The sequence below is a fragment of the Harpia harpyja genome, chromosome 21 (assembly GCF_026419915.1).
Source record: "Harpia harpyja isolate bHarHar1 chromosome 21, bHarHar1 primary haplotype, whole genome shotgun sequence".
Taxonomy (NCBI): Eukaryota; Metazoa; Chordata; class Aves; order Accipitriformes; family Accipitridae; genus Harpia; species Harpia harpyja.
This window is the reverse complement of record NC_068960.1, coordinates 3307456-3329802: the sequence shown is the minus strand read 5'-3', so window position 1 is coordinate 3329802 and position 22347 is coordinate 3307456. Positions and strand designations below refer to the sequence as shown.

The following is a 22347-nucleotide window of genomic DNA, read 5'->3' as shown; positions in this document are numbered from 1 at the left end:
TTGCAGTCATTGAGAAAGATGCTGAACCTGCTGCCCTGCTGGCATGAGGCCCTCATTGGTCCCGTGGAGGGGCCGATCCGACAGCCCCGCTCATACAAACAGGCGGGCTGGGACGGGCAGAGCGAGCCATTGGGGCGTGCGGGGTTCAGGCTGCGCAGGGGGGAGCCTTAGCTGAGAGAATAAGCAAGTTTTGATAGTCAGAGAGTTTGGTATGAATTAGCAGACCAGGGTGAGCAGTCTGATGAGGTCACTAATAATTTGGTGTTGGGCAAGGTAAATACAGAATCACCAAAACATCTTGGTGAAGAGCTCAGAAAGACTTGGCAGGTGATTTTTGGCTAGAGGATTTGTCACAGGCTGTGCCTTCTGAGTGCAGAAACTGCACTGGCTCAAGCTGTGGTCCAGAGCTGCCCTCCAAGGAAGGTAGCAAGGGACAGTGATACTTCACTAGCTGGTGTAGATGGGAAGAATTATGTCATGGGGCCATATTGGGTGAGGGATGACTGACCTCTGTATGCTGAAAAGAGAATTGACAGAATCCAAATTACAGCCTGCTTGTGTCCTGTCTTGATTCAATCACAGGCCTAAGTGGCACTGCATCAGTGTTACAGTTTTGGTCAGACTAGGGTCTAGCAGGATGGTAAGATGTTCTTATATCTTTAGTGCAAGAGAAAATAACTGTGGTGGTTTACGCATGCTGAGGGACAACCATGGTGTAACTGGGTCTTGTGACACAGCTGATTCTGTAATGAAGACAGGATATTAGATGAGGATGCATCAAGAATCTCAAGGAGTTAAAGCCTGGGGTGCATTGCAGCACAGAGTAGGTCCTCAACAGCTGTGGATTATTGCTATGCCTGGCAGTTCTACACTGTTTTAGCAAGCACATAAGTCAGGGATCTCAACAAGAGCTCTCGCTGCCTTGCTTTGGAGGAGTACAGCAGGTGACTCTGGAGCTGGGAGAAGATGCAGAGATATAAGGGAGGAAACCAGCCAAGGAGGACGTGGCAAGCAGTAGCTCAAGAGGAGAAGGTATTTTCTCCTTGGGACCTGGATGAGAGCATGGAAATAGAAACTGGGCTCAGAATAGTTAAGAGGAAAGAGGGAGGAAGGGGTGGGAGCTAAGACAGCCTTGAAAGTACCATCAGCGTGATGGTGGGTGCAAATGAATGAGAGGGAGACTGCAGCAGGTGAGGAAGTTCTCATTAAGGAGAACTTAATGAGATAATAAAAGCCTCTGTGAAACCTAGAAGTCCCTATGCCTTTCCTCTGGTGAAACTTTCCTGGTGAGTAAAATTTTTAAGTGTCCCACTCTTAAGCTTGGGGAATCAATTTGTTAGATAAGGTAAAGCAAAAGACATGCATGGAGGTCTGACAGCAGAACCTCTTCCAGAGCTTGCTGAAGTCAGGCAGGAAACAATATGGCAAGTTAAGAGGACTGGTACTGGTAAAAGGCTTCTCTGTGAAGGAGAGATACTGGTCATAGTGTTAGTAAGTGGTGCAGGCCAAGCCTTACTACCCAGGTCTCCTCAGCCTTTCTTGGCGTAGCAGCTGGGTGAGGGTCCCACCCAGCATGGGAGTTAACCTGCTATTGCCGATCCAGGGTCAGGCCTGATCGGCACCGAACTGGGAAGGGAACAGGGTGCTCTTTGCTGGTTGCACTTTGCTCCTCCCCTGCACTTTTCCCAGCTTGTGCTTAGCTGTACGGGGCAGGGTTGGTAACAAATCTTTCTTTACACCCCCCAGTATATCTCTGTGCAGCTGTGTATGCAAAGCACAGGATTTGTTCTCCTGTACTGAAATTCTGCTTTAATTTGCAAGCTTGCTCTGTAGTGACCAGTGACTAACTCAAGCCCTTCCTGTATGTTCACTAAATGCCTGTACAGGGCACGATGCATGCGCACTCTCTGTTTGTAGAGGAGCTGTAGCTTAGTTCAGTAAATGGCAAGTCACGCTAGGACCCAGTAGGCAGGACAGAGAGGAACAGGGCACTAACTAGTGTTTGGCACTAACTTTGTAGCTGTTCATGTTCCCTAAAATGACATGATTTCACTGTCCAGTTCAACTGCTTTTGTCTAAAGGCAAATCAAAGGGCAAACCACATCTGTAAACAGAAGGTGATAGATGTTAACTGGATGTTATGCAGACTTTGCAGGTCAGAACTGCACACAAACACCGCAAAGCAAAGAGAATCTGCGAACAAACAAAGCAAAAGGCGTTACTGCCGGTTCTTGTTTCAGGGCAGTGTTTGTTCCAACCCTCGCCCTCTCATCCAGCTTGAGACATTTGTCTGTGCAGTGACCTGTTAAACGCTGGGTATTCCAACAAGCCTCTCGCCTCTTTGTTTGAAGGCTGGTTGGAGATAACCCTGTGCCTGTGCTGAAGCTGATGCAGCAGATCTGTTAGTCATTGCAGACTGACACGGAACTGAGAGCACGGTTAGAAACAGGAAAACAAACTGAACTTGGTGAGTCTTTCAGTCAAAGCTTTGTGACTCAGGAGGAACAGGACTGTAACACAATGAGTTGGTGCCTATTTCCTGCAGATAGCCAGGCACTAATATTTGATAAAACAATAAGAAAGTGCTATCTACTCACATAGCCTTTCACATCGATGTATTTTCTGCTCTGGGGCCTTTTTTAAGGCACTTTGGGTTCCCAGATGTGGGGAATGCTATTTTCCAGATCACTCCCAAGAAATTATAAAATTACTCCTCCCTCCCTTGATTTGGAAATACATTTATAGCTGCTTTGAGTTCTGCCTCCCTAGCTGGGTAATATCCAAGCCAGCATCTTCTGGAAATCAGACAGTCTCTCCCAAGGCAGTAAAGCTGAAGGCAGGGGAGGAGGGAGGTGGTGGCCTTGAGTGTGGAAGTGCCTGTGTGCTGCAGAACCTCCCAGCAGGCTCAGAGGGGCTGAGTAGGGTAGAGGATGTTTTCAGGATGCCTCGTAGGACCTCTCTCTCTCTCTCTCGTTAGGGGAGACCAAACCTATTCAGAGGGCTCCATTAGGATCAAATCAAAATGTTTCTTTGGTGTACCATGCCTGATAATTGTCAGGTGGTTTGGTAGGTGAGTTTTAACATCTACCTTTTTTTAAAAACAAACAAACAAAACCCTAAAACAAAACAAAAAAGCCAACCTGGCTGAGCAGTGATGGATGGAGCTCAGGAGATTGGATGACAGTAGCATTTGTCTTCTCTCAGGTGATGGATGCAGGCTGTCGTCCAGCCAAGCACTGGATGAGCAGTGCCCTTCACCCTGGCTGGACTAGGTGTGGGGGTTTTTTTGCACATCTCTGCTTGCCAGGGTTCCATCTGGATTAAGAACAACAAATCTCTGTGAGCCAGTATATTCACACCCAGGAGATTTTCAGAATTCCTTAGATGACTGCTAATTGAATCATTATAAATGAAATAAAATCCAGGTGCTCATCTTGGAGCAACTATTTGTTAAACTCCTAGCATTGGGATAACATATTGTAAAATTAACAAATCCCTCTCCCTTGGGAGCTGAGATTTAAATTCACATTCCTGACGAGAAAAACAGAGGTGGGAAAGAAATTGATTTGCTCTGAGAAAACAAAGGCAGCAGCCTTATAAAAAGGATCAGAAGACAGAATATTTTAGTTCCTGGGCCTGTGGTTTGCTTAAGCAATGTCAGGAATTTGGGGCAGCATAAATCAAATAGTCAGCAAATTCTGGGTGCCCTAGGGTATTGAAAAATGCTTCTGGGGAAGGCTGCTAATTGCATTATGGGTCAGTGCTTCACCATGTGTTGTTTCTAGCTGTCCTGCCTTAAACTGCTCTGCCATGCCAGCATGTGGTGAAGTCCTGTGATGAAGAGTGATGCTAAGAGAGAAATCTCTGCTGCTCTGTGAAAAGGCTAACAAAATGCTCAAAACCCCCTTCCCCTTTGCCCCAAAAGCTCCAAAACAAAACAAAAAAAGACCCTACTAGGGTCAACGACCCTGAATCAACTGTGGAAGCACCAGCCTGTAAGCAGAAAAATACAGACTGAGAACAGTGGGGGTGGCGAGATGTTAGGAGAGGTCTATTGTCTTACACTTAAGTGTAATTCTTAAGAAGAGATTCTAGGAAAGGCGGAGGATCACTGCTGCATCTCTGAGGGTTCAAAGAGGCTTATGGCCTCTCTGCTCACATATTTCAAACAGATGCCTTCGCTTTGTGTGAGTGCTGCAAGTGGAGTGCTCTGCATCTGGCAGCTGCTCAGTGGCTCCAGGTTAAATTGCTCTCCTTCCCTAGCTCTGAGTCTGTTGAAAAAGCAAAAAAGGAGACAACTGATGAAGCCTTGGAACATGTGAAGCAATAAGCAAATGTTGTGAAATACGGGGAAACACTGGCCCGTGAATATTTAAAATGGAAAATGCATCTCGTAATGGCAGAAACTGCAGTTTGAAAATATAAATCTAAATGTTGTCCTTTTACAGGCACGTTTGGTGAGCAGTCCTGGCAGCTGTGGCTTTTCTTCCTCTTTCATGGTAAGGCCAGTACCAGAGGTTATCTGCTGGGGTGCTCAAGGCCTTGCTCTAATGCATCCTGCAGTCCAGGAACAATTAAGTTCAATTGCCTTTTGTGAGGAAAAGCTGCAGCAGAAAGGATCTGATTTGTACCTTTACACTAAACAGTAAAATTCTGATCCATAAAATGCTGTTCATCTTGGGCATACTGAAAAGTGTAATTTAAAACAGCTTCTAGCTACCCAGCTAGTGGGAAAACATGGTGCTTTTTTTTTTTTTTTTATTTAGAGAGGGGAGCACTGGCAAGAGCTTTATCCTCCTGTGTCTCTGCAGGCTGACTGTAACTTAGTCAAAGCAGTGAAAGGACACAACTTCTGTCATGGGTGCTGTCTAGTGATAAAGCTGGGCTTTTAAACAGGGTGACTAAAATCAGCGTCTTGTTGCTGATGTCAAATGCGTCTTCAGCCAGTTTAACCTATTTATGTTGCAAGGAGGGCACTGTCAGGGGACTCTGGACAAATTGTGTATGCTCTAGACAGTATAAGGGAACTGAGAGACCACTGATTTGTTTCTTAATCTATTTTCCAGAAAATCTTCCTCCTCTAGAAACACCGCTGGGTCTGATAACAAAGGCCAGCCAGCACCCCGGTGCCCAGCGGGGATGGCGAGGGCCCACAGCTGTGGTGGCAGTACCCAGAGCAGCGTGGCGGTCGGCCATCCCTCTGACAGGGATGCAGGTGTGGCAGCTCCGAAACCCGGCACCTTGTGGAGATCTGCTGGTTTATGCCGTATGGACTTTTCATCGGGGCTCTCACCACCCTGGCGGGGAACATTACCCACCCATCGTGCTCTTTCTTTATTGGGGGGGGGAAGCTGAAATCCGGCCTTGGTATTGGGGTCCCTACAGTATCCCATTCCTCCGGGTCCCCCCCGCCAGCATCGCGGGGGCAACGGGGTAAGATGGCGCCGGCGGCGACTCCCCTCAGCCGCGCCGCGAGGCCGTGGCGGGAAGGCTCGGGGGGGGGGGGGGGCGGGGAGGGCGTCGCCTCGTGCCCGCCCCTCGCGCGCCCTCCCTCCCCCCTCCCTCCCTCCCTCCCTCCCTCCCTCGCGCGGGGCCGCCATCTTGCAAGCGGACAACCGGAGGGGCTGAGCTCCGCCGCTGCCTCTGCCTCTCCCCCTCCCCTCCGGCCGGGCTGCCTTCTCCCGGGGCCGGGGGGCCGGAGCCGGCAGGTAAGGCCTTCAGGAAAGGGGCACGCCCGCCCGCTCAGCCCACTTCAGCCGGCTGTGTGAGGGCAGGACATCCCCCTTCCCCAGCGCTCTCTCCCCTTCCCCACACGGGGTTCCGCCGCCTGAGGAACGGGCTTTGTCGCCCTCCCCTCAGGGGCCCTGTGGGGGGGGGGGGCCCTCTCCTGGGCGGCCCCTTTCCTGGGCTGCCGGGGGCTCCTCGCCGTCCGCCAGCTCCACAGGTGAAGGGGAGCGGTGTGCTCGCTCCCACGCTGGGGGCTGCGGCGTGCCCAGGCCTCTCCCCTGGGAGGAGGGAAGGGATCCTCAGGTACCCTGGGGTGCCTGGGCGGGCTTCCCCTCCCAGGGCGTGTGTAACCCACCTGGAGCAGCTGAAGGACTTGTAGGGAGGTGTGGGGTGGAAGGGTCTACCCTCTGCCGTCTAGCCCAGGGGGACAGGTTAGTGTGGAAGGCCCTTCTGGGCCGGGGAAATTCCCCGTGGGGAGATGGATGAGAGGGTTCAGTTGCCCTCCAGCCCGTGAGGATCAATTCTTTAGCACCATGGTTATCCCATACAGTTATTCCTGCCTCTCTTGCTTTCTGTGTGGACATGCTCAGTTCATGGAGGTGTAAAGCCAGTGGGAGTAGGGTGTCATGTGTACCCAGTCCAGTAATTGTTGTGTTCATCATGGCGTCTCTGTGTAATTGTGTGCAGCCCAAAAGAAAGGGTAGGAGTTTGTGGCCTGCAGCCTACTCTGTGGTGCGTGTGTTCTCCCAAATTTAATGCAGGCTTGGAAGATTTGTCCACCTCAAGCCAGAGAGTTATAGTCCCATGTACCCTTGTGCAGTCATGTCTTTACACATCTAATAAAGTTTTGTGAGCTTTCTGTCATCCCAACACCTGTTTCAAGGTTGATACATCAATATTACTCTACAAATGCAACTTCCCCACCCATGCACACTGTAGGCCACTTGTTGCTGTTGAAGTACATCCCCAAGAAAGTCCTTGACCTATTGTTATGTGAAGAGCTATGTTCAGTGTTGCTTGTGAATGTGTCAATATTTCACCATGGTGTAAAATGCACCCTGAACAATAATCGGGAACCAACAACTCTTGTCTTCAGCAGATCTCTTAACTCCTCATTTCCCTAATCCATGGATCAAAGAAGGTAACACAATTGGAAAAAACTGTGTCTTCAAAACACCATGTGACTGTTTTTAGTAACATTGAAAGTTGTCTCTATGTTGTTCCCATCTAATCACACAAGCAGGGTGCTTTCAGGTGGTGTTTGAGACCTAAAAGCATTTCTAGTACATGCTCACTTTGTTGGATTTAAGATGTATCTTTAACACCGTTATGAATATTTGATGGATGATGGCCCTTAGTTGACAGCTGGGAGTTACAGAGAGTAAGTGTACAGCAGAACAAAGGAAGAAACACTAGCTAAGAAATAGGTTTCCCCTTAAATTGTTGGGTACTTAGTTGGGGAGGGTTATAGGGATATAGTTGAGCTTGAGACTGGATGTCTGTAACCATACTGCCTTCTACGATGATTTTTTTTTTTTTTTTACCTTCTCATCTGAAAGCAAAGGCTGAAAGGGGTGGGGTCTTGCTTTGGTGGTATATGGGGGAGCACCAGGTTCTAGTAGAGCCAAAACATCTAGGTGTTCAAATTCTGTTGCTGAAGTTGTTGCCATTTGTGCTCTCTTTCTGCACAGTTTGGAAGTTTTGATGACAGGCAGGTTTTCATTCACAGCAATTGAGCGTAGCATAGATGCTTCATGAAGAAATTTGTTGTTAGGAAGTTCCTGACTTGACTTTGGCTTTTAACTGAGAATAAATCAGGTACAGTTTCTGTGGCGAGGTCAAACTGAGCAGGAGTATGTCTAGTTCTAAAGGTGGGCTGAATGAGTTTCTTTATAGAGTTAGCCAGCTGTTCCTGTAAGATGAAAACTGTTGTTTTTCTTCTAGGTGCTGTTTTGGAGTACTTAATAGTTGATACACTATCAGTTTTTTGGAACAGCTTATGTGTGGCTCTTAGATAATTATGTTTCTCAGCAGGGAGATGTTTGCCAGGAAAGAAGTTATTAATTTATCCTAACTTCTATTTACTTTTGTTTTGTTTTGAATTATGCCACTTGTATTTGATATTTTTAGTCCCCTGCATAATGCTGAAATGGATGATGAAGGATTGGACTATTTATACAGCAGAAGTGAAGTGCAGTAGCCTAGGACTTTTTGAGTTGAATGCTACTTTGGTCTATCAGTGGCTGCTGGTCAGTGTGATTTATTTATTTATTTATTTTCTTTTATTTGAACAAAATGTTATAGTAGAAGAAGTCATGAGAATGTGATGTTACAAAGAAGAATAAAAAGTGTCGAGATGGAATCCCATCAAATCCTCATTGGGATTAGTGGTTTGTGCCTTTATTTGGAAAAAAAAATTGTATTGATTTCCTCTTGATATTTTTCTCCTGTTTTCACAGGAGAAATATTAGTATCAAAGAATGATAACAACTGCTTCACCAAGTGGATGCATTGTGCAAGAGGTCATTATTTACAGCTACCAGCTTTATTGAACTCTTCCTTACCTTTCATCCTTATTTGTAAGTTTATGATTTTTTGCCAAGTGATGGAAAGATATGCACCTATGGAAATAGACTCTTCTAGCTAATTTAGCAGAGCCAGAACCCAAGAGCTCTGTTTAGCTCAGTTCTACCTCCCGCTGGCTTTGTGATCTTGAAAAAGTCAATAAACGTTGCTCACGACAAGCTGATGGAAAAGAGAATCTGTATTACTAGATGATAGCCTGAGGAAAACATTTAAAAAAAGAAAAAAAAAAACCAAGAAAAAACCTGTTGAAGTTAGGAGGTTGTCTGGGGGTATCTTTGGAGGCCTCCAAGGAAGCATTCTGCTGGAGGGTATGTAAAGCTTGGGGGCAGGAGAAGGAAGGCAAGGCAGGCTGAACTCCCCTTCTTTGTGCCTTCTAGTTAGGTATGCTGAGCTAGGTCAGTAAATGGTATGGCTTGTGGGTCACAACATTCTGTAAGGGTATATTCCTGGTACTATTGAAGTGGTGATAACAAATATTAAGAATGCTAGAAAATACAGGCTTATGGGAAACTCTCACTTTCTAAACAGAAAAAATTTGTTTCTTTTTTGTTTTTAATGTTGCGGCCTTAACAGACCTTTGATCTCTTGCAGTCTTTTAGAAGTGGAAAAACAACTTAGGTTTGATGTTTTGTGTGCCATCAACTGAAATTGGGGCCATCATGAATATAACCAAGGGTGGACTGGTGCTGTTTTCAGCTAATTCCAATTCGTCATGCATGGAACTATCAAAGAGGATTGCTGAGTAAGTAAAATTTCCTGCAGGGCAGCTTAGGATCTTGATCTTACTATGATGGGACTTATTTTAGTAAAGACTGCTTTCTCTGTTTAGGGAAAGTTACGTTGGAAAACGGCCAGGGTTTGCAAGAACATCTAGTGCACTGCATTACACAGTGTATTTCAACAGATCAGTAACAAAATAACTTGTGTTTAAATTGTTCAGTGGCAGGTTGTGATTGGCTGCAGTAGGTTACAGAGAACACATGGGAAAATTAATGTTTGGATAGTGTTAAATAGTCATGGCAGAAGTTTTTATAATTTTCTTACTCTCCTTGTAGTGGAGTTTTCTTAGGCAGCAAAGCTGCGTTCGTCCCGCTCGCTGTATATTTTAGATGGCAACGTTTCTTTAGCTTTAAATGCACAAATAGCTTCAGCGGAACTTTTATGACTTAAGTAAATTTTTACCGTGCTACTATAATGGTACTGGGATGCACAACATTACCAGGAGTATTGCACATGATGGATTTCTTCCTGAGGCTTATGTGCCCAAAGTTAGGTACAGATAGGAGGAGAAAGGAGAGTGCAAAGGAACTCAAGTTATGCATGGCAAGGACTTGGGCATAAGTGCGTAGCATACTTGGTTGTTTCCTTTTTCTAGTGATGAGGTTCTGCTAATACTGAAGTGGAGTAACTATAGCAGACAATAGTCTTCGTTATTCATCGAATAGAGCTCACTAGTATTTCCTATTTACTCTACATTGACATTTTTTCTATAGAGAATGATTTTAAAGTCGTGTTTTAAGCATTGTGCATATGTATGTTGCCGTGTGTATATACATATATATATGGCAACATATATAGAATGTATATAGAAATATATATGAAAAATGAGAAATTGTTACGTGATTTAGTAATCAAGCATTATTTTCTTTCCACTGCTTGTTTGTCTGAGCTTGACTTGAAAATTAGTTTAGCTTAGCCCGCAGTGCAGCTTCTGGAAATTGTAGATGCTTTGTTAAGAGATTTCCACTATAATTACTGGTTTTATGGTTTGGGATTTTCTTTTCTTGGTTTTCTCCTATGAAATATAGCCTTTTCAGTAACTATTGCGTTGTATGGTTTCGCATTTGTTTTGCCCTTCTTTTCCCCATATTGACTTCTACTTCTCTTTTTTCTGCTCCTGCAGGCGCTTAGGCGTTGAGATGGGGAAGGTTCAGGTTTATCAAGAGCCAAACAGAGGTGAGCATTTAATTGGCAAAACTGGAAACTTAACCTAACTATGATGTGCATATATTGGCTACCCTTTTCGTAGACTCTGCTGAGTTTTGCTATTGCAAATATTACATATTTCTCTTCTTGGCAGAAACAAGAGTGCAGATTCAGGAGTCTGTGAGAGGAAAGGATGTATTTATCATCCAAACAGTTTCAAAGTGAGTAACTGTTTAAAGACACTGTGCTAGCGTTTTGACATCGATTGTCCATAGGAATGCTTCTGTTTTAATTTTTCTTTGCATTTTATGTGTATGATACACTATAATAAGCTTAGATTAACTAGATAGAGGCTTCTCTTTGTGTTTTTTTTTTTTGTTGTTACTGTTTTGGGGGTTTTCTTGATATGTGCATAAAGAAGACTTCAGTATAAGCTAACCTCTGTTATTTTAATTTTCAGTGAATATGTCAATGAAACTTTTCGCTGGGTCTCTGCATTCTTTCGCTAAGTGCGTTCTTTTGCTTATGTCATTTTCTTTAAATTCTTCCCTTTTCAGCTACCCTGTCTCCAGCACCATTACAAAGTTCTAAATGTAGGAGGAGCATTTCCTAGGCAATGGGTCCCGTGATTCAGAAAACAACTTTTTTTTTTTTTAATGTGAAAAGAACTTTACAAATGCTGAGACCTTTTTTTTTAATGACAACAGAAATAGTAGGTCTCTTAGCTGATGACCATTTCTCATCTAAAAAGATACCCTCTCAATATTTTCATTTAGGGCAGAAAATAGATGGTAATTGTTAAATATTTAGCATAGAGGAATATGTCGTAAAGCCTGAAACTTCTTTTTAAAAAAAAGCTTATCTATATCAAAAAATATACATATATTTCGGTTTGTGCAGAATAGAAGGAGATGTTGGAGATAAATTATGGGCTGCTTTGGTACAGCAACATGCTGTATTACTAAAAGCCTGGAAATGGTATAACAAAAACTGCTGAATTTCCCAAAATAGCCAAGTGAAAAAAATAATGAAGTGCAATTCTAGTGAAGAATTAAAATGTTGGGTCCAGGGCACTTGCCGTCCTGAGGTGCACAGCTGGATTCTTAGTGAAGATTGCTCAGTCACCATACTTTCCACTGCATTGGAGTGAAATCCCTGGAGTGGGTATAAATTTTGTGTTGAATATGGGATTTTTATGCATGAGATACAGAACTAGATGCTTCTCGTTCCAGGGATGTGAATACTACGATCATGGAACTCCTGATCATGGTGTATGCTTGTAAAACCTCCTGTGCCAAAAGCATTATTGGAGTGATTCCTTACTTCCCGTACAGCAAACAGTGCAAGATGAGGAAAAGGGGCTCCATTGTTTCTAAACTACTGGCTTCGATGATGTGCAAAGCTGGTAAGAATGCAGGTTGTATGAAATAATCAGGGCAATGGGGGCTCCTGCTGTCAGGTTTCAGGTTTAGAGGTCTGTGCACAAGTTGGGACTCTTTAAAAATAACTGCTATTTTTTTTGTGAATTTAAAACCCATATAGGAAGGAGAATGTAGTTAGAAATGTTTCCAAATGATGAGTTCATAAAAAACCCAAGCCTGTAACAGCCATTTTACATTGTGTCCTATTGAGCTGGCAATATGAGTCTGCTGGACTCTGCTGCTTTGGGCCATGATATCTCTCTCTCATAATACTGTTCTTTGCCTTTCTAACACTCTCGAACAGTAGTGCTTTGTCATTTCTAGCCTGTTTTTTACCTGTTGGATGAATACGCTTTGTGTCTGTCCTTTACATTTGAGATGATGTGGGATAATGAGATTATTCATTTTCACACCCTTCAATAAGAGCCTTTTCTGCTCCTTTCGTTTTGCTCCTGTCCCTGGGAAAAATGGGCAGTTACAATGAACACAGTGTGATCTGGTTTCTTATTTTGAGAGAAATGTTTTGATGATTAGAATTTGGGCCGATTTTTCAGGAGTTCAGTACTCTAACATTAGCTGTGCTGGGGTCTTGCTATGGGGCATAGGACAATTTGTCTTATTAGTGCTTCCATTTTGTCATCTGTTGAGAAAAATCTTACCTGCCTCAGTGTGGCAGTACTGAGTCAATTATGTAGAGTGTTCTGAGGTTCTTTTAAAAAGGACACTGTGGAAATCTCGAAACATGATAATGCCGGTGTACTTAAGAGGGACATAGTTAATATGCTATGCACTTTCACTGAGTATAGTATTCTTGTTCTAATGCAGCTTAGAGATTTTGTTCTGGACAAACTTCAGTGAAACTTACTAGAGAAATAAAGAGTGTGTCTGTTGTTCTCTCTTACTTTTCTTGATGTGCTTCTCTGTATGTCTTTTTATTGTTATTTTTTTTTTAAAAGGACTAACTCATCTTATTACCATGGATTTACATCAGAAGGAAATACAGGGCTTCTTCAATATTCCGGTTGATAACTTGAGAGCGTCTCCATTTTTACTACAGTACATCCAAGAAGAGGTGAGGAATGCCTGCCATTACCATTGCTTTTTTAAATTATTTTTTGTCGTGTCTCAAGGCTTCTGAAGCAAATTCCTCTGAAAAGACTAAATCTTCAAACAGAATTTTAAAGGGGGAAAGGTCATGTTGGGGCAAGGAATGGTGTTGAGGCGGTTGGTTCTTTTCTTCCCCACAGGGTTAAGTTTTGCTTTCATGAAGAGCTGGTGTTTTCTTATCCATGCAGAGATACTGTTCTGTCTTAGATATATTCCACTAACTAGTATTTAAAAAAAAGAGGATCTTCTTGCACTTGATATGCACTCTTCCTTTCCTATTTCTAGTTTCCTTGACATTTATAGGATGGACTGCTTGTGTAGGTGTAATTTATATCGTGTTATGAAAACACTTTGGAGGTTAAGTGAGAGAGCCTATTGATTCTACTCTGAAAGTAAGAACAGATGACTTCTTGTGTGGAAATCTTCACCTGCTGTTTGTTCAGCATGCCTTGACTTGAGGGGCTTAACTTCTGATGTTCTTTGCGTCCATTTCTCCATCTTACAAGTGCTTTGAGAAGTGCTCCTGGTAGATTCATACATACAAATTGTGCAAATGATAATTGTAGGTATAAGATGCATAGTATGCCTCTGACTAATTATAATTTGGAATAAAGCAAATGCTTTCTTCCTGGTCAGAGGAAAGGTTTAGCTCACTCTTACTTTTGAATCCAACTATTTCTTTTTATACAGATATGAATGCCTCAATTTAAAAAAAAAACCAAACCAAAACCCAAACTGACGCGATTTTGTTATGACAGTGTTAAAATCTGTTTGGGGAATCAGTTACCATTTGAATCTGTCGTGATCAGTTGATTTGGTACTAGAGTCAAAGAGGATGTTAGAACAAAATTCCGGGCTGGCTTTGCCATGGTCCTTCATCTTGTATACCAGGGAAGAAGCATTGCACATCGTAAGCACTTCATAAGTTAAAAAAAGGAGAAAAAAGTGGAAAACCAAATATGCAGACACAAGTTATGCCTTTATATGTTGCTTGAATGTATGGATTATGGTCGATAACATCATGTTCCTGGTTTAGTCTTGAAGCACATTTTGATACATGAGCTCTTGATGGTTTACAAAGAATTGTTGCAGCTTTCAGTCTGGCACTGCTGTGCAGTCTAACAAATGAATGTTTGTCGAGATCTGCTGAAGTATGTGTAGAGAGGTTTTAAAAGATACTTTCAGTTTTTCATTTCTTCATTCCTCTGCTTGTCCATGAGATGACTTGCTAAAACTAGAGTTGACTGAATGTGTCTGATCACATGGGATCTATATTGGCAAGTACCTTCACCAGCCAGGTCATTTATAGTATCTTTTCTTAAAAGTTTCATCCAGTGCTGCTCAGGAAGAATTTAGTATTCATCTCAAGTTCATGGTGGCAGCAGCTTGCCAGATATCCTGCATCGTGAATGAAAGCATGAAAAATGTTTCAAATGGGAGTTGTGATGGGGTGTATTGAGTAGCATGAAATAGAGCCGATCTTGATAAGAATGGAGGTCACTTAAAAAGCATTTAACTGAAAGTTAAGAGGATGAGGGCTTGTAGTTGTCCCCTGTTGGGAATTTATGCATAGGTGTGGAGAGAATTACTTGGTGTTCTGGGATGAAGACAGTCCAATCAGTGAAATTAATGTGGTATAGAAATAATTTGGTGATTTTCCTTTGTATGCTTAGCAAATGTTCAATACTCAGTGTCTTCTCTTTCCTATGCGTACATGTTAATCTTAGAGTGACGTAGCTCTTTGTTACGAGTTGTTGTTGATGACTTACTATGTTTTGGATGACATTTCTGGCTTTCTGACTTCATTTTTAAAGAGCTGAGAACAAATTTGATAATTTGGCAGGGGAAAAATGAGGCAATGATGTCTGAACAAGATCAAAGCCTTTATTATGTCAAGTGGCAGGCCCTGCCTTGTCCATACCTTCCATCATGTTAATCTTTGCAGCCTGTTGTATAACTAAGTGTTTATAAAGGACAGAACATGCTGAATTCCCAGTATTATAGGTGGAGTTAGTAGCATTGTGGATTATTAATGTTGCCTGACAAGTCCTCAGGAAAGCTCTTGTTTTCAGTTGGTTAGGCCCGTGCCCAAATTCAGAACTTAATTTTTTCTTTCCCATGCCTTTCCCAGCTAGAGTGCTTTTGGAAATATTCAGCCAGTGTGGTTGTATGTTTGAGGATAAGATTATAGAAGAACTTACCTTGCTTGTGTTTGGAAAAAACCCAAGTATTTCTATGCTCTGGAATTGGTATTTGACATCTGACAGCAAGGCAATGAACTGGATGTCAGGGTATCATCCCCTCCGAATTTGTGAAATTACAACTGTAACAGATCAATTTGCACGTATTTAGTAAAGTGTCTTCTGTCCCTGAACACTGGGATTCTGAGGATTGAATCTGCTCTGTAGGACTTTGCTAGCTGTTGCAGCTGAAAGTGGCTGTGAACTATTGTTACAGCAACTGATGGAAGGACAGGTTCTCTGTATGCTGCTCTCTGTGGCAGACAGATCGTCCCAGGGCAGCACAGTGAAGGAAAATGCTGAGTTTGCAAGGAAGGGGGTAAGATCAGATATTAGAGGGAGCATAGATTGCTGTCGGAAAGGAGGGCTGGAAGTGCGAATGGTGGAATGCTCAAGAAGTTATGGATAGAGAAGGACAAGTCTAATGTGGAGTTGCTGTTTGTAGGGAAAATGGCGACGAGGATAAGAAACTTTGGAGAGATGGGGACTAAAATAAAATGCTGGCTAAATGAAGAGGAGGAGTCGGGAGTGAAAGGCCAGTATGAGAGTGGGGCAGGGCAGTGGCAGCAAACTTTGGAGTATACTGTGCTTGTGAAGACTGACTGAAGTACCCATCAGACCTTGAAATGAAGCCCAGACTTCTTGGCCATACACTTGGCTGCTGTTGGCATTTGCATCCTCTAGTGCTGATCTGCGTAGAAGACAGTTTGCAGCAATATTAGACTGTGACTCCAGGATCAGTGCAGTGAATGTGGAATTTTTATCCCTTTTGATCGTCCATATGAAGAGTCAGTATGATGTGATGGAGAGACGGAGAGGTGTTACTTTTTTTGGTGTACACTGAAAAACAATAGGAAGTAGATAAAATGCTATGTTTTCAAGTGATTAAAGACTGCTGTATGCATGCACAAGACAAATTAAGTTGAACAGGAAACTTTAATTTTCATGGTTTCCTGTTTCTTTTAACACTTGTCCATGTAGCCCTGGTGTTCTTCTAAAGCGGTTCCTTTTGTGTAATCTGTAATGTAACATGGTGTTTATGAAAGGTACAGTTTTAAGTTAATATCTGAATTTTCTAAATACCTGTTTTTACTGAGCTGTGAACTTTGATCATGTACCATGGATTCTTGAGGTTGCTTTCTTATGTTAGGTAAGATGTTCGATGCTTAAAATTCTTCTGGCAAAATAAAGTTCTCTGATTCTTACTGAGTTAAAATTTGTCTGAAGATATGAAGTAGACATTGCTATCTGTTATTTACTACAGATACCAGACTACAGGAATGCTGTAATTGTGGCCAAATCACCTGCGTCTGCAAAGAGGTGGGTAAGATCTGCTCTCTTGCGTTAGAGCAGGAAATCTCTACTGTGATTTTGTTCTTAGGATCAAGTGAAGGACAGATATCCAATAATTGGAAGATGCAGCCTTCAGATCCCTCCCAATTCTACTTTGTCAGATGTGTAGTTTTTACATCATTGCTATAATCATAATAAATCTAAGGAGAGTAAAAAACAAACAAATGAAAGGATGAGGTAGGTTAGTACAGTGCTTAGGATAAAGAAGGTGTTTAATCGTATTATATTTGTGTGCATTTTCATTATAAATTTCCTGCTGTAAATTAATTAAAATGGCTGGAAGTATAACACTATTAATCCAGAGTAATTGCTTAACATGGTCATAACTTAGAAAATGGTTAATCAGATCCTGAATACAGATGGCTTACCGTCTAGTATGGTGAAACACGATTTGACGTTTGAGATGATTTTGATTGTGAAGTCCTTGTTGGCTGAACAACTGTTCTTAACCCATGAAGATTTTTGGTTGACTATTCCTAAACTCTTTGGAATTACACTGCTCTCAGCAGGTGGTGTAAGAGTTGGACAATGGTTTAAGAGATACTGTATTTGCTGTGGTGACAAGCCAATAGTTTGTTGAAAAGTTATCTAGACTTTCATGCCAAGGAATCATGATACTCTTTGTAGGAAAGGTTTTTGTTATTTTATACAGCAAATCAGAAATACTTTAGTTTGTAGAAGTGTAGTGAGGGGAACAACTTTCGTCATCTTTGTTTTCCAGGAGTAATTTTTATGTGATTTCTTTTGTTTTGGCGAGTTATTTTACATTTGCTTGTCTTTGACTGTTTCTTTTACTTGGTGTCAGTGTTCCCTCTTGGGTGTAGGCAGGCATTTGTTTTCATGCTCGTCAAGTAATTGTGCATGCCAGCAAGTAGTCTACACATACCTTTAACTGATCAGACAGATAAGTTGCACAGGTAACCGATCTGTGTAGGAGAGGACCCCAGAGCTGTATTGTTTAGCTTCTTCATATGTACACGTGAGCATTTAAGAGCAGTATTTGGGGAGGTACATTGTATTTGGAAAAGGGTGATTGAATGTGTCAGCCTAATCAAGGAAAACACTTTTCAGATGAATGCTTACTGTGAAAGAGAACCTTCACTGGATGAAGTTGAGAATGTTTCTGTGGTTTCTGAGCTCACTGGAAAATGAATAACTCATTTTACTGTTACTTTGAACTTTATTCAGTTTAATGTTGCATTTTAGAGTAATTACTATGATTTTGTTGATAGGATTACGCCTTCTAAGTCATAACTCTTAAGATAAATATGTTTGAAATCATAATTTATTTGTAGTTAACCACTTGAAAAAATATCCTCACTGTATGATAACCACAGGGCAGAAGATTCTTTTCAGTTTTTAATTAACTGAGCATCACGATGGGCAAATTATTCTCTGGACTTTGAGTTGTTTGGATAGTGAAACAAGGCTTAAGCGTAAAGGAGGTGATTCAGGCCACAGGTCTTAGATGCTAATGTTAGAACAAAGTGACTCACTCTTGACTTGCCAGGCTCACTTTCACCAGAAGGATACTAGATCATGGGTTTAGGCTAGATACCGAACTCTTGGGTATGCAAGGTAGTGTAGGAGGAATCTGCTAATTTTCACTTGCTGCTTCCAGTATCTGGGATACAAGCACTGTCTGTGAAATTCCTATTTTCCTGACTCTCTGCTTTCCCCACTCCCCCAGCTAACCTTATACTTCTTTACATAAATTTCTAATTTTACTTGAAAAAATATTGCATGGTGAAGGAGCTTTTTGTAAGCTTGTAAAAATCTGGGCTGTTTAACTTTTGAAGTGTGGTTTGTCAGGCAAAATGATCATCTGGATTCTCTTTTCTGTAGGATATCTAAGGTTATGTGTCAGAAGGTCAGGAATATTGTCTTTATTTAGTGCATATCTTGCTAAAAATAAATAGGTGAACACTTGTTTTCTGTTTTCATGTGGATATTTTTTTCCTATTAAATGTAGACAATCCAGACATCTAGGCTATTCTTGGTTGGTTAGATGAGACCTGCTAAAGCGTGGGATCTCAAGAATGCTGAAGGCAAGGAAATGTTTTTTTGACTGTTGGGCAAAACAGAAGGGAGTAATCAGAATTATGTGACTTGCAGCATTTATCCTGTTGCTTCAAGGCCAGTATTGGTACTTGCAAGGTTATTCTGACTCTCACAAGCCTGGTGAAAACAAGATACTAAGGGGCAAGGGCTTCCTTCTATGAGTTTTCCTAAAATTTTAGGATCATTCCATTTTTCCTCTGAAATGTTAGAAATAAAGTGGAAACAGATTAGGATTGTATGTATGTAAATAATTTTAAATTTAATGTATTTCTGTTTTTTTAACCCTTTCCCTGCAGGGCACAGTCATTTGCTGAGCGCTTACGGTTGGGAATTGCTGTGATTCATGGGGAAGCTCAAGATGCTGAGTCTGACATGGTGGATGGTCGACACTCACCACCTACAGCCAAAAATGTAGCTGCTATTCATCCCAGTTTGGAGATACCCAGTAAGTAAGTTTGTGTGTAAAAGTGTTCACCTATCGTTTTTTGTGGGTTTGGGGAATGGGGCTGGCTGTGATGGACCATCAAAGAGGAGTGGTTCTTTAGGGGGAAAGAAGATTACTTCTTTCTTAGTAGGGAGAAAAAAGATTCCTTTTTGATGCTCTTTCTCCATGGTTTTAGTGCGAGGCTGTATGTGAGGTCTGTGCCCTATGTAGGGGAGGGGCTGTGTCATTACTGGTAGTCAGAAGAGCCGCTGGCAGAGAGGCCCGGCTTTTTTGCGATTTATTTTTCCTGTTGGAGTTTTTCTGGGACACAGAGCTAATAAGTTGAGCTGACACTGGTTTTGTGCGTAGCTGTGTAACGTCATGGGCCTTGACAGAGTAACCTTGCTGAATGTGGATGTGATCTATAGCTGCACGAGCAAGACTTCATTGCGTAAACCTAGCTTGGATCTCAGTAGGGTGATTGAACTGGTTGTGTCTGCAAGCCACTCTATTCTCTGTACTAAAATTAAGCATTAATTGAATCGGTTAAGAATTTGGGTGTAAATGAATGTAGTTAATGCTTTGGCTAAGCTTAAAAAAATCATCTATGTATTAAAATCCTGCTGTGTTTTCCCCAGTAATGGTTGAAATAGTTGTTGCTGCATTTCTCTCTATAACAGTGGTGACCCATGCAAAGCAGACATTTCCACACTTGAAGTAAATTGTATAAGCTTTTCTCTTTCTTTCTCCTTCCTACCCATCTAAAAAAAATTGCCATTAATTAGTGCTGATTCCCAAGGAAAAACCACCCATCACAGTTGTTGGAGATGTAGGAGGAAGAATAGCTATTATCGTGGTAAGTAAGATGCCATCACTTCTGATAAATTATATTAAACATGTTAAAGTTGCAGAAATCAAGTAGATATTCTGCTGTATCAGCAACTAAACTTTGGTTGATGGTGGACTTTTGATACTGCACTTACACCATGAGGCAGTATTCTCCACATTTACTGAAGGTGACCATGTGAACTATGAAGAGATCCATGCTGAAAAGCAGCATTTGGACCTTGTTTCTATGAACAGGCCAGATAAATCTCTGTTCAAGTGCTTGCCTGAAGGTGAGGAGTTTCAGGTGGTGCTTATACATCAGATTAGGGGAAAATCACCATGTTTCTGTTCTGTGAGTTTAGAAATGCCAGTGAAGTAGAGATGATGCTGTCTTACGGTTTCTCTGAAGCAGAGTGTAATCTCTGGGCTTGTCATGGGAAAGGCCAATTTCCTGTTAGTTTGGTTTTTGAATGAATGTCAGTTGTCTGGGCTTTTCCCTCTTCCCCTCATGGAGCAATCCCTCTGCCCCTTGATGTTGCAGTAGTTTTGGACACTCTGCTTTTCTGTTCTTTGGCCCTCACCATCTAGCTCAGGTGTCTGAAGAACAGCATCAATAAAAATGGCCGGTTTGTGTTGGCTGTAAACTGTTATACTTGAAGAAGATGTAATGTCAATCTGGGCGTGCTGTGTTGATCTGTCTGAGGACATGGTGAATCTTCACTGCTTCACTGACTCAATCTTATTTTGACAGGATGACATCATAGATGACGTTGACAGCTTTCTTGCTGCAGCCGAGACCCTCAAGGAAAGGGGGGCTTACAAGATCTTTGTAATGGCCACACACGGCCTCTTATCTTCAGACGCTCCCAGGCTGATAGAGGAATCTGCAATCGATGAAGTAAGCATGGATTCTGAATTTCTGATCCAATGATTTTGGGCTTTTTAAGCAAGCAGTTTTCTCCTGATTTGATTATTAAAATATACTGGCATTAAGAATTTAGCTGGGAGGTTTCTGGGTTCAGGCTTTCTTACCATGGACATGTGTGCTAGAATATTAGCATCTAAGCCTCCTTAAACTATAGCAATGGGAAACTAGGGAATTAGTGAGATGATGGACTGGCAGTATTAGCGGACTTTTCCCTTCAGTGCGGGGGATATTTTCGTACCTTACTTTGGACCTGCATGGCAGAATGAAAGGAAGGAAGGACAGTGCCTTTAGTATCCATGGATACATGCAATCCTGTAGCAATGCATGGCTCTTCCTAAGATTTTGACCCTGACAGTAATGTAAAATCTTATTTTCATCAGCAAAGGTCTGGTGGGTGGACATTCCCTTTCGCAGTTCTAATATGGGAGGTGGAAAACGTAATGGAGTTAACGTCTTTCTGATGATTTTTTTCTTTCTGTAGGTGGTTGTTACAAACACAATTCCACATGAAATACAAAAACTCCAGTGCCCTAAAATCAAGACTGTGGATATCAGCATGATCCTCTCGGAAGCCATTCGCAGGATCCATAATGGGGAGTCAATGTCGTACCTTTTCAGAAATATAGGACTGGATGATTAATGCTTCTTATTTTAAAGAAACACCCCGGGCCAAACTGGAAGCAAACAGATAATGAGCTGTGAAGCATCATGCTTACCTTAATATTTCTATTGAGCCACTTTTTGTTTTCTCTTGGTTTAAGTATCAAGGTAGAACAGTTTTTAAGAGCTTTTTTTTTTTTTTTTTTTTCCTTTGCAGGGTTGGTTTTTTTGGGGGTGGGTGGGGAATAAACATTTTAAAAAAAACTGTTCTAGTTGCTTTTAGGTTAGTTGCACTATATACATGATGGAAAAAAACCCAGAAAACACTTGAGGCAAGAATTTGGCTTCTAAATTAAGCATTCCTTTTCCAAAGCTGCTTGCTACAAGTGCTTTAAAAGATAATAAAATGAAGTGACTGTATAATATTTGCATTTTAAAAGCCAAAAAGGTTGTACTGTTGTATGCAGTTAAGTGATTTTGTAGGAGTGCTTTTATAGAAAAGCATATGAAATATGCACCTGTATTTATTTTCTGCAACAAAGAATAAAGACTTGTTTTGTGTGAGCTTTCTAAAAATGTTCATGTACTAGTAACTTGTCTTCTAAAGTGTGTCCACTTAAAAATGATTTGTAGGTATTATGTTACTGAAAGAAATCAAGAGGAGAATTGATTCTTTTATGCCAACGTGTTACTTTGGAATACGAACAGGATTCAGGCTTCTTGGCAGTAAGGGGAGTAGCGTGCGTTTTGCTTGTTGTTGTAGCCAAACACCTGCATAGGAGGAGGAGAGGCTGCTTTTCCCTAATACTGACACTTGTTGTCATTTTTCAACCTGTCTTCTGCTGAGCAGTCTTGTAACACGCAAAATACAACCTTTCACCATCTGGTTGCAGGTGCTATCAAAGGTTTTTAGATTAGCTGTAATTTGGCAGTTAACGGCACACTTCCAGTGTGCTGCTTTGCTTCAGGGAATGTGGGAGGGAGCTGAGTCTATGGCTGGATGTCAAGGAACAACAGGGACTTGGGAATACTGGGGGCGGGCAGAGGTTCCAGCTGGTAAAATACAAATCAGCTCATCACAGGTAAACTGTTTTTTCAGAAGTTTCTAGCATGGCCTGAATGCATGGATGTACTAAAAAATATGGC

The 22347-nt window shown here is 41.9% G+C and overlaps 1 protein-coding gene across 6 annotated transcripts; it reads left to right on the top strand.

The window, feature by feature from the left end:
- The first annotated feature begins 123 nt into the window (after window positions 1-123).
- PRPSAP2 (phosphoribosyl pyrophosphate synthetase associated protein 2) lies at window positions 124-21777 on the top strand. 6 transcript variants are annotated; one of them, XM_052772571.1, is made up of 14 exons: window positions 124-1286; window positions 2352-2467; window positions 4449-4499; window positions 8187-8306; window positions 8905-9055; window positions 10217-10269; window positions 10394-10460; window positions 11472-11644; window positions 12617-12732; window positions 16272-16327; window positions 18718-18866; window positions 19631-19701; window positions 20425-20571; window positions 21083-21777. In XM_052772571.1, the coding sequence occupies exons 5-14, from the start codon at window positions 8937-8939 to the stop codon at window positions 21239-21241; spliced, it is 1110 nt and encodes a 369-aa protein (XP_052628531.1). In that variant the 5' UTR covers window positions 124-1286; window positions 2352-2467; window positions 4449-4499; window positions 8187-8306; window positions 8905-8936; the 3' UTR covers window positions 21242-21777. The 6 variants fall into 6 exon arrangements, with proteins under 6 accessions (XP_052628531.1, XP_052628529.1, XP_052628528.1 ...); XM_052772569.1 differs by lacking the exon at window positions 2352-2467; XM_052772568.1 differs by lacking the exons at window positions 124-1286; window positions 2352-2467; window positions 4449-4499 and adding an exon at window positions 5580-5708.
- Window positions 21778-22347: the final 570 nt, after the last annotated feature.